Genomic DNA, 12,050 nt, shown 5'->3' on the forward strand with positions numbered 1-12,050 from the left:
GGCTGGGGTCAAAATTGCCCCAGCGGATTAGATTTTTTTAAAGTACAGAAACATTAAATAATGATTTTGATCAAGTTGGTTGACAAAGTCATGAAAAATCTGAAGAATTAAAAAAAACACATTTGGGTTATGATTTTAAAAAAAGACCCTAGTCAGTAGTATGAGGGTTAAATGTACCTTTTTTGGCCTACACTCACTTTCTATACATGTTGTTGCTTATATGTGGAAATCGTTAAAGAGGGGCCTATGTTATTTATTGAGTAGCCTAGCCTAGGCCGAATGTCCCAGAATCGAATTGATGTCGGCTCGCAGCCTAGGAACATAAAGTTATGTAATCTTAGAATGTAATATTATTATTTGTTTGAGTGTATCCCATGATGTTATCTTTGGGCTAATGAGGAAAAGTAAAACAGACTTCTCATTGCACTCAATGTGCACTCGCTCAGATTAGGCTACGCATTGAACCAATCAAATGCCTTTACGAAAGGAAAACAAACGCACCTTAACGTACCACGAGACCTCCCATCAATGTCCTCATTGGCTGAAGAGTGTAACAATTTAGAGCGTTTCATTGCGCTGTGCTAGACTGAACGGAAAGTGAAGCCAAGAAACTGCGGGTAGTTCGGTTCACAATCACTGAGAACAGCCGCTGAGGACGTCAATGGTGGAGTGGAGTACGCGAGCTAGTCCATTCAGGGAAAGGTCTGAGACAGACCCTTACTAGGTAGGGCTTTACATGGAGAGCTGAAATTTAATATGAGGTTAACGACCTTAATGATGTACATATCCCCGGCTTTGCTATTTATTTTGTATATTGGATTTTCTGATGCTGCACCTCGCGTCAACTCCTACGATGCTTCGCCTATCTCCAGGAAGCCTCGCTCAGCCTCCGAGAGCTTGGAACCGCTCTACACCACCTTGCCTAATCGTTTACCTGAGGGCAGGTTTGTGCTCGGCCAACTAACTGGGCTCACGCCGTCCCCTACTATTGGTTTCACCGGAGTGGCCAGCAAAACGATACGGGTCTCCACGACTCCTGTCTCGCCAACTGCAACCACCATTCAGCCACCAACAACTGACCCTACAACCCCAAGGCCAAGCACAGAAATGCTTTTCAACACTAGAAAAAAAAATACGTTTTTGAGCTCCAGAACATCCAATTCAAGCAAAATATCTACTGATGGGCAAGCATCAGTTTTTCCTCCAGAAAAAACGAACATGGTCTCCATGGTTTCTCGGCGGACGACTAATGATGCATGGTCTTCAGATAACATCGATGCATCGATTTCCTCCTCCGAGAATGGTCAAGGTGAGTAGCCTATGTTTGCTCTTGGGTGTGATTATAAAATATATAATGTTCGAAGAAGCATGCAATTGTCATTTTATCTTGTGTATTGTACAGAATATCCTTAGACTGCCACACCTGGTTACACGTAATTATAAATAGACGGATATATGAACGGATTGAGTCACTGGACTTTAATTAATCACCTCACACATTCACCTAGGTTTGCAGAAATTGCCCTTTTGATGCAGAAACTCAATTCATATGTGGCCAAAGGCACAGTCAAAACAATGTCGGTATTATGGCTTTTGACGCAGAGCACAGGCGGGCTAAGAAACTGACAGCTTGTAGAAACAATAGATCACGGACCTCAAACCATGGACGGCAGTCTCCTTGTAAAATGATCAAATAACCGAATGATCCATATTAATTACAACATACCGGTTCAATGTTTACCAATTGAGCACGTTTTGCGCTCACAGAGATGGGGCCCTTATTCTGAGGTAGGCTGTGACAAGTGTGTCAGATATTATGGTGATTGAATCGGGGGGGGACGGCATTTAAGCCATGTTTTTAGTTATCCATTCCCAGACTTCTCCATGTCCGCATAAAACCATGAGATTGTATTTTTCATACAAGCAGACAATAACACATGTCGTTTGGATAGTGGTTTGATCCCTTTGTGTCTATTCAACATCCTTAGACCACGGAAGAGGGATAGGGGAACGTGCTACTCCGCATCCAATCAAAATGACCAGACCAAGACATGAATGAGCCAGCACTGCTATATGCTCAGCGGCTTGTCTCTCACCTCCGCTGCTCCGCTATTCGTATGCATCGCAGATGATAAACGTCCCGACAGAGCCTCTGTGGAGGTTGGGGTGGGCAACACTTGTTTAACAGCTATTTGTCACTGTATAAAATGGTCTCCCAGGTGAGTATCAGGGGGCTATGAAATTATACCAGTCCGATTTGGGGGTAGTTAGCTAGTCAGCGATTCTACAACCTTGTCGAGGCTCCGTTGTTCTCGGGTAAAGGTCACTCTGATAACAATATCAACAACCTGGGTTAATGCCTCACCTCACTGACACAAATTCTCTGCTTGATGGAACACATTTCTGGTGTGTTAGTGTGTTGACATGTACAGGCTTTATTTTTACCCCTCCAAATCATTCAATGCAAATCATGGTGATAAACTATCACACTCTATGCTTCCCACATTTCCCGGAGTTTAAAGCACAGTAGCCTACAGTTGGAGAGGTGGTACCACCCTCCCATGTTTTTTGTTAGTAGCATAAACACTATCATAGGAGGGTGTGTAACTTCAGACAGAGGTCATTTTACAGCAGCAGGTTGTTTTGAATCATCTCTGTCACATGTGTCCGTCTGCATACTTGAACCATGCCGCCACACTGCTTCACTTTGCTGGAACTAATTACTATGAGGAAGATGGACATTTCCTCATCTCCTTTTTTCACTGTGCTTACATTTCCCCTCAAACCAATTTTCTGCCGCTTTGAAATGTAACACAAACAGACATCAGTCATGTGCACATTTCCTCTGCACACACATTGCATGGGTTTTTGATCCTCCATTCTTATAGTATGTGGTTTGCACCTGTACTTATTATTGCATAATTTGGTTCCAAGGTTAACCTCTCTTCCTCCGTGCTTTGTGCCCAGATAGGAAGTAACAAGTAACTTGATGTGATGGATCCTACAGCAGCTCAGTGCTATTTATTTGTGTGTAACATGGTTATAAGTGTGTGTGTGTGTGTGTGTGTGTGTGTGTGTGTGTGTGTGTGTGTGTGTGTGTGTGTGTGTGTGTGTGTGTGTGTGTGTGTGTGTGAGAGAGAGATAGGGAGCTGCACGGCCCAAGATCTCACAGAGTCTGGGGTGTGATCTTGGCTGACAGTTGTGCAGGGAAGATGACTTCAGTGAACAAATGGAAAGCTGACAGTGCTCTCCATGCTTGCATAACCGTGCCCTTTACCTATTACATAAAGCTGGAACAGTGGCCAGAGATGGAGAGGGCTAATCTGAGGAGGAGGCGACTGTTTCAGAAAATTACATTAAGTCCTCTCGAATGGCCAAGCTGATGTCTGAGAAGATGGCACAACAATAGAGTACAGTGTTCTGAAAGTTTGAAGGTGTTTACAGACGTTCCACGGTAAACTGTGATTGAACCGCGAGAAAATCCGCCTACCGTGTGTAGAGACCAGCGGTCCCGGTTTTTGTCAGCTCGAATTGACATTGAAACATTGTTTGATTGGTTGTCAAGATGAACTCTGCTCATTGGTCAACCATGTGCGGCGGCCGCTCAAGACTTCAGCTAATTTAATCTTTTGGCGCTTCGAGCCAGTGGCACCACCAACCATGCCGCTTGTAAAACAGTACCCTGTTGGATCATAGGACACACTTCTATTTCAAACCCATCATTCTCAGTTTCAATCTCCTACATGGACCTTGCAAGGACAAGCAACCTAGTCAACACACTATCAATGTCCAACTGTTCATTTTCTCTAGTCATGTGTATAATATGACACATTCAACAATTAACATAATTTCCACAATCCTCTGTTTTGTTCTCAGCTTTCAACGTACAGTATTGTATAATGGTTTACAGTATGCAGCAGCCCTGCCTGCTTCCCACATCATTCCTGGAAATTAGGCTGTGTGAATAACAGCAACCTGTCTCCTCTCCTGTAAGAACAGCCCACATGTGTTCAACACCACACCAATGGCAGCCTGGTATTTCCTCTGCATGTCATGACTGTTGTGTCTCCCGGAAAAAAACAGAGTAATCTCATACTCCAACAGCAGCAGTCTGTATCCTACCTCCTCAACCTCCTCCTTCCCCTCCATCTCTCTCTTAGAAACAGACGGGAGAGAAACACTCAGACTCCATCCTCATCATGCCTGAGCTCAAATAAATAATACATGCCCACTCAGCAGAGTCTACACGGTCATGCAGATATCTGGCACCTCTCATTGTGTGTGTGTATTTACAGAATATCCAAGTGGTGGTGTATTATAACAGTCTCCCCCTCTTTCTTGCTCTCTGTCCCTGCAGAGTCTCTGTGTAACTGCAGCAGTGAGGGGGCTCTAGATGTGGATGACTGTGACAAGAAGACAGGTCAGTGTGTCTGCATGTCAGGGTACACTGGGCTGCTGTGTGAGGACTGTGAGGAAGGACACTTCACCAATGGCACCACCGGCTGCATACCCTGTGGCTGTGATTCCTACGGAGCTGTCAACCACCTCTGTGACAGGTAAGAGCTCTCGCTTCCCATGGGCACTAATGGCGCTGGGAATGAAACACTAGACACCTATTTTTATTTTATTTTACTTTACTCGGCAAGTCAGTTAAGAACAAATTCTTATTTACAATGACGGCCTACCAAAAGGCCTCCTGCGGGGACGGGGGCCTGGGATTAAAAATAAATACAATATAAATATTGCACAAAACACACATCACACAAGAGACAACACTACATAAAGAGAGACCCAAGACAACAACATAGCAAGGCAGCAACACAACATGACAACAACATGGGAGCAGCACAACATGGTACAAACATTTATTTGGCACAGACAACAGCACAAAGGGCAAGAAGGTAGAGACAACAATACATCATACTCAGCAGCCACACATGTCAATAGGAGTGTCCATGATTGAGTCTTTGAATGAAGAGATTGAGATAAAACTGTCCAGTTTGAGTGTTTGTTGCAGCTCGTTCCAGTCGCTAGCTGCAGCGAACTGAAAAGAGGAGCGACCCAGGGATGTGTGTGGGGACCTTTAACAGAATGTGACTGGCAGAACGGATGTTGTATGTGGAGGATGAGGGCTGCAGTAGATATCTCAGATAGGGGGGAGTGAGGCCTAAAGAGTTTTATAAATAAGCATCAACCAGTGTGTCTTGCGACAGGTATACAGAGATGACCAGTTTACAGAGGACTATAGAGTGCAGTGATGTGTCCTATAAGGAGCATTGGTGGCAAATCTGATGGTCGAATGGTGAAGAACATCTAGCCGCTCGAGAGCACCCTTACCTGCCGATCTATAAATGATGTCTCCGTAATCTAGCATGGTCATCTGAATCAGGCTTAGTTTGGCAGCTGGGGTGAAAGAGGAGCGATTACGATAGAGGAAACCAAGTCTAGATGTAACTTTAGCCTGCAGCTTTGATATGTGCTGAGAGAAGGACAGTGCACCGTCTCGCCATACTCCCAAGTACTTGTATGAGGTGATTACCTCAAGCTCTAAACTCGCAGAGGTAGTAATCACACCTGTGGAAAGAGGGGCATTCTTCTTACCAAACTAGATGACCTTTGTTTTGGAGGTGTTCAGAACAAGGTTAAGGGCAGAGAAAGCTTGTTGGACACTAAGAAATCTTTGTTGTAGAGCATTTGACACAACATCCAGGGAGGGGCCAGCTGAGTATAAGACTGTATCATCTGCATATAAATGGATGAGAGAGCTTCCTACTACCTGCACTATGTTATTGATGTAAATTAAGAAGAGCGTGGAGCCTAGGATCGAGCCTTGGGTACTCCCTTGGTGACAGGCAGTGGCTGAGACAGCAGATCTTCTGATTTTATACACTGCACTTGTTGAGAGAGGTAGTTAGCGGACCAGGCCAAAGACCTCTCAGAGACACCAATACTCCATAGCCGACCCACAAGAATGGAATGGTCTACTGTATCAAAAAAGCAGCACAATATTGCTTAGAATCAAGGGCAATGTTGACATCATTGAGGACCTTTAAGGTTGCAGTGACACATCCATAATCTGAGCAGAAACTAGATTACATACCCGAGAGAATACTATAGACACCAGGAAAGCCAGTTAGTTGATTATTGACAAGTTTTTCCAACACTTTTGATAAACAGGGCAAAATAGAAATAGGCTTATAACAGTTAGGATCAGCTTCATCTCCCCCTTTACATATTGGATGAACTGTGGCTGGCTTCCAAGCAATGGGAACCTACCCAGAGAGGAGAGACATGTTAAAAAGGTTGGAGATAGGCTTGGCGATGATAGGGGCAGCAACCTTAAAGAAGAAAGGGTCTAAACCATCTGACCCAGGTGGTTTTTTGGGATCAAGTTTAAGGAGCTCCTTTAGCACCTTGGACTCAGTGACTGCCTGCAGGGAGAAACTTGGCAGGGGGAAAAGAGGGAGAAGCATCGGGGATACTCACATTAGAAGGGGTGGGAGATGAGGAAATGTTGGACAGGCAAGGAGACATGGCTGAGTCAAATAGGAATCCTGACTTAATGAAGTGGTGATTTAAAGAGCTCAGCCATGTGCTTCTTGTCAGTAACAACCACATCATCAACATTAAGGGAAATGGGCAGCTGTGAGGAGGGTTTATTCTCCAGGTCTTTAACTGTTTTCCAGAACTTCTTGGGGTTAGACCCACAGAGAGAGAACTGCTCCTTAAAGTAACTAACTTTGTCCTTCTGGATAGCCTGAGTGCACTTATTTCTCATTTGCCTGAACGAGAGCCAGTCATCCTGAGTATGGTTGTGCCGAGCCTTTCGCCAAATGGAATTCTTGAGGTGAAGAAACTCTGCCAGATCACGGTCGAACCAGGGGCTGGACCTGTTTTTAATTCTCATGTTCTTTATGGGGGCGTGTTTGTTAACAATACCACTGAAAATATCAAAAAAAGAAGGTCCAAGTGTCTTCGACAGAGGGGATCAAGCTGATTCTATACCACTTTATAGAGGCGACTTCATGAAGGAAGGCTTGCTCATTAAAGTTTTTTTATCAAGCGTCTATGACAAGTCAGGGTAGGCCGTTTCACTGAGCAGCCATTACGAACACAGGCTGTAAAACAGTGATCACTAAGGTCATTACAGAAAGCACCAGACTGATACCTATCAGGATTATTTGAGGATAACATCGAGGAGAGTAGCCTTTTCCGGGTGTTTGGAGTCATACCTTGTGGGATTGGTAATAATCTGAGAAAGATTACGGGATTACATTGCTTTAGGACTTGGTCATGTGGTTTAAGCATGTCCCAGTTTAGGTCACCTAGCAGGACAAATTCAGACTTCGTGTAAGGGGCCAGGAGAGAGCTTAGGGCAGGTAGGGTACAGGCCGGTGCTGATGGAGGACGATAGCACCCAGCAACAGTCAACAGAGTATTTGAAAGGATATTTCTAGCTAATAGCTACCAAGCCAGAATTAATTTCCATTTTTGAGTCCATATATACTGCATCTTTGGCAAAAATTTAGGGAGATGTAGTTTAGAAGTCAAATCTGTTTGAATAACTGATTTAGCAGATGCTGTTGTGCATAAAGATACTGCTCTGAAATGTATATTTATCTTGTCACAGAGGAAGTTGTAGAGTTAGAGCTGCTCCAAATAGCTAGTGTTTATGATATACCGGATCCATCTTGTGGAGTCATTATCCTCCTGGTCTTGTTCAGCAGCCTGGCCAGCCAGGCCACCATACCCCTGGCCTTTGTAGGAAGACACAGTGGGGCTGCTATACCTCGGTTGGGTCTCATATCTTGAGCTAAACAACACACTGCCACAGATGCAACCTTACAGTTTGTGGGAAAGAGTGTGACTTGGAGAGCGGCAGCGTGTGTAGCTTAGGAACACGGTAAAAATAGCTGTCATATTTTTAATTTTAAACCGTTGAAAGATGTGTCTGGTCAGAAATCTGAGTAAACATCCTTGAAATCCGTGTGATGTTTCTAATCCCTAGTGGCAGTGAATCAGCTGTCAGAATATACAGCAGGTTGGGCCTCCCGAGTGGCGCAGTGGTCTAAGGCGTCACTACAGACCCGGGTTTGATCCCAGGCTGTGTCACAATTGACTGTGACCAGGAGTCCCATAGGGTGGCGCACATTTGGCCTAGCGTCATCCGGGTTAAGGGAGGGTTTGGCAGGGGAGGCTTTACTTGGCTCATCGTGCTCTAGCGACTCCTTGTGGCTGGCCGTGCGTCTGCAGAATGACTTCGTTCGTCAGTTGAATGGTGTTTCCTCCGACACATTGGTGCTGCTGGCTTCCAGGTTAAGCGAGCGGGTGTTAAGAAGTACGGATTGGCGTGTCATGTTTCGGAGGACACATAACTCAACGCCTCTCCCGAGCATGTTGGGGAGTTGCAGCGTTGAGACAAGATTGTAATTGGATTGCAATTGCATATCATGAAATTGGGGAGAAAGACAGTAAAATACAAAATACAGTTGAAGTCGCAAGTTTACATACACCTTAGCCTTAGTTTTTCACAATTCCTGACATTTAATCAGAGTAAAAATTCCCTGTCTTAGGTAGGTGAATTTTGGCCCGTTTCTCCTGACAGAGCTGGTGTAACTGAGTCAGGTTTGTAGGCCTCCTTGCTATCACACGCTTTTTCAGTTCTGCCCACAAATGTTCTATAGGATTGAGGTCAGGGCTTTGTGATGGCCATTCCAATACCTTGACTTTGTTGTCTTTAAGCCATTTTTCCACAACTTTGAAAGTATGCTTGGGGTCATTGTCCATTTGGAAGACCCATTTGCGACCAAGCTTTAACTTCCTGACTGATGTCTTGAGATGTTGCTTCAATATATCCACAGAATGTTCCTTCCTCATGATGCCATCTATTTTTGAAGTGCACCAGTCACTCCTGCAGCAAAGCACCCCCATAACATGATGCTGCCACCCCCGTTCTTCATGTTTGGGATGGTGTTCTTCGGCCTGCAAGCATCCCCCTTTTTCCTCCAAACATAACGATGGTCATTATGGCCAAACAGTTCTATTTTTGTTTCATCAGACCAGAGGATATTTCTCCAAAAAGTACAATCTTTGTCCCAGCATCTTCACAAGGTCCTTTGCTGTTGTTCTGGGATTGATTTGCACTTTTACCAAAGTATGTTCATCTCAAGGAGACAGAATGCAACTCCTTCCTGAGCGGCATGACGGCTGCGTGGTCCCATGGTGTTTATACTTGCGTACTATTGTTTGTTCAGATGAACGTGGTACCTTCAGGCATTTGGAAATTGCTCCCAAGGATGAACCAGACTTGGAGGTCTGCAATTTTTTTCTGAGGTCTTGGCTGATTTCTTTTGATTTTCCCATGATGTCAAGCAAAGAGGCACTGAGTTTGAAGGTAGGCCTTGAAATACATCCACTTGTACACTTCCTATTGACTCAAATGATGTCAATTAGCCTATCAGAAGCTTCTAAAGCCATGACATAATTTTCTGGAATTTTCCAAGCTGTTTAAAAGGCACAGTCAATTTAGTGTATGTACACTTCTGACCCACTGGAATTACATTTACATTTTAGTCATTTAGCAGACGCTCTTATCCAGAGCGACTTACAGTAGAGTGCATACATTTTTATTACATTTTTTACATACTGAGACAAGGATATCCCTACCGGCTAAACCCTCCCTAACCCGGACGACGCTATGCCAATTGTGCGTCGCCCCACGGACCTCCCGGTTGCGGCCGGCTGCGACAGAGCCTGGGCGCGAACCCAGAGACTCTGGTGGCGCAGCTAGCACTGCGATGCAGTGCCCTAGACCACTGCGCCACCCGGGAGGAATTGTGATACAATGAATTCTAAGTGAAATAATCAGTCTGTAAACAATTTTGGGAAAAATGACTTGTGTCATGCACAAAGTAGATGTCCTAACCGACTTGCCAAAACTATAGTTTGTTAACAAGAAATTTGTGGAGTGGTTGAAAAACGAGTTTTAATTACTCCAACCTAAGTGTATGTAAACTTCCGACTTCAACTGTATATATATTTCTTTAATATACAGCAGGTCGACAACCTGTAGCTTTATATTTTATTGTGCCAAAGTAAGTCTATGACAAACATTCAACATATATGTTGCTGTTTTATACATGAATGTAAGTATATACAGTACATAGGACTCACGTTGTAGGATTAGGGTTACAAAGGGAGGGTATATTACTAGAAACTTTCAAAGTTTACCTGTAAACTACCAGACTTTTGGTAACTTTCAAGTTTTTATTTTATCAGATGACATCTAGTGGCCTTTGAGTAACTCAAATTATCACAGGTGTCTAATTTTCTCTGGCTCTCTGTGTGGCCTTATCACATGTAAAGTATATAAAATACTCAAATAAGATTTGAAAATAATAAATAGAATGACAAAGCTGTGAAACATTATCCTAAGTAAAAACCATCAACTTAGTGAGTACCAAATGAGGGGTTCAGCATGAAATATCACCAACATTTTTTTAATGCACTTTTTATTTTATTTTACTATGTCAATATGTTTTGGCACCAAACTGGTGGCAGTTGTGAACAGTCAATAGTTGGAAGAGTTGCCGAGTTCATTGAAGATAATTCCGTTGTTTATTAGATGCTTTTTTCAATAAGGCTATTTTCTCTCGAACCATATGGTCTATCCACTAGAAACAATATGGACACATGTATAAAAAAAAAAATACTATGAATAACTTTAAAAACGTTATTCAAGTATAAAATACCAAAGTTACCATAGATTAACTGTTATTTACCAAAATTACAGAAGATTCCAGTCAATTTGGTAAATTACCAGTATCTTTACAACCCTATGTAGGATAAAAATGTCCACCTTTTGCCTCGTTGTCTCATTTGCCACAGAAAATGAATCAATAGAGCAGGGATCATCAACTAGATTCAGCCGCGGGACGATTTCTTTTCTTGAGCAGATGGTCAGGGGGCCAGAACATAATTACAAATCATTTGTAGACTGCAAATTCACCACAAGAAGCCCAAACATATTGACTAAACATAATAATTTCAAACCATGTTAACATTTGTATAGGATCCAATATCATCCAATATCATGGGAATACTTTGGAACAGATTTCCATAATTACAAATCATTTGTAGACTGCAAATTCACCACAAGAAGCCCAAACATATTGACTAAACATAATAATTTCAAACCATGTTAACATTTGTATAGGATCCAATATCATCCAATATCATGGGAATACTTTGGAACAGATTTCCATAATTACAAATCACTTAGAGCTGATTTGCTGGTGTTTTTTATGTTTTTTATGTCCAACAATAAAAAATAAAAACGTAAAGAAAAATGTTTTTACTTGTGCCGAAAAATAAATCACTTGCCGGTAGGCCAGTTGGGGAACCCTGCAGTATAGTATAGATCAAGTGAGAAGTGGGTGAAGGGTCAACTAGGCCAGGGGGTTATTCTGAAGGCAGGGACATATGGGGCTAGCCCTGCCCTCACACAATAATACTACCACACATAATATGATCCTGCTCAGACAGTCTGAGCCAACAGTGCTAACCCAGCTAATGTAGCAGTGGTCTAACCTAGGTCTCTCCCAGCTGGTAAGCACTGTGATTTACACAGATTAGCTGGCTCCCAGACCCCCCAGTCTCACGCTTTAGGGGATTTCTCTCATATACTGATGGACCATCCAGCCTTTCTGTATTACAGTCATAGTCCTACTCATATTTAACTTTGGCATTCTATCACATTTGCTATTGGAACTTTGTCAGTGTGTCTGTGTGTTGTTCTCACTTAGGTCTATTTAATTGCATGGCCAGGAACCGAGGGCTTGGATTACATTTATAACCTACTGGTTCCAGAACACAGCATACTGACCTGATCCAGCCTGGAACCTGGGGGAGGACCAAGATGTAATAGTCTTGCAGACACCTGGATCAGAGCTGCCTGCCTGGTATTTCTTCACATTTCATCAAGGACATATGAACTGATCGGGTCTAGGATGAGCATACTTCTGATCTGTAAAGTGTCTCTAGTAGTGCCA

At 43.2% G+C, this 12,050-nt stretch overlaps 1 protein-coding gene across 2 annotated transcripts in view; it reads left to right on the top strand.

Annotated features, from left to right (window-relative positions):
• Positions 1–548: 548 nt before the first annotated feature.
• The window catches only part of si:ch211-158d24.2 (multiple epidermal growth factor-like domains protein 9), a 45,058-nt gene continuing 33,556 nt past the window's right edge, over positions 549–12,050 (top strand). The window contains exons 1-2 of one of the 2 annotated variants that reach the window (XM_039007642.1): positions 549–1,309; positions 4,358–4,556. In XM_039007642.1, the coding sequence (XP_038863570.1) occupies positions 757–1,309; positions 4,358–4,556 (752 nt within the window). In that variant the 5' untranslated portion in view covers positions 549–756. The remainder of the gene's footprint in view (positions 1,310–4,357; positions 4,557–12,050) is intronic. The other variant, XM_039007571.1, reaches the window with a different exon arrangement.

This window comes from Salvelinus namaycush, chromosome 1 (assembly GCF_016432855.1).
Source record: "Salvelinus namaycush isolate Seneca chromosome 1, SaNama_1.0, whole genome shotgun sequence".
Taxonomy (NCBI): Eukaryota; Metazoa; Chordata; class Actinopteri; order Salmoniformes; family Salmonidae; genus Salvelinus; species Salvelinus namaycush.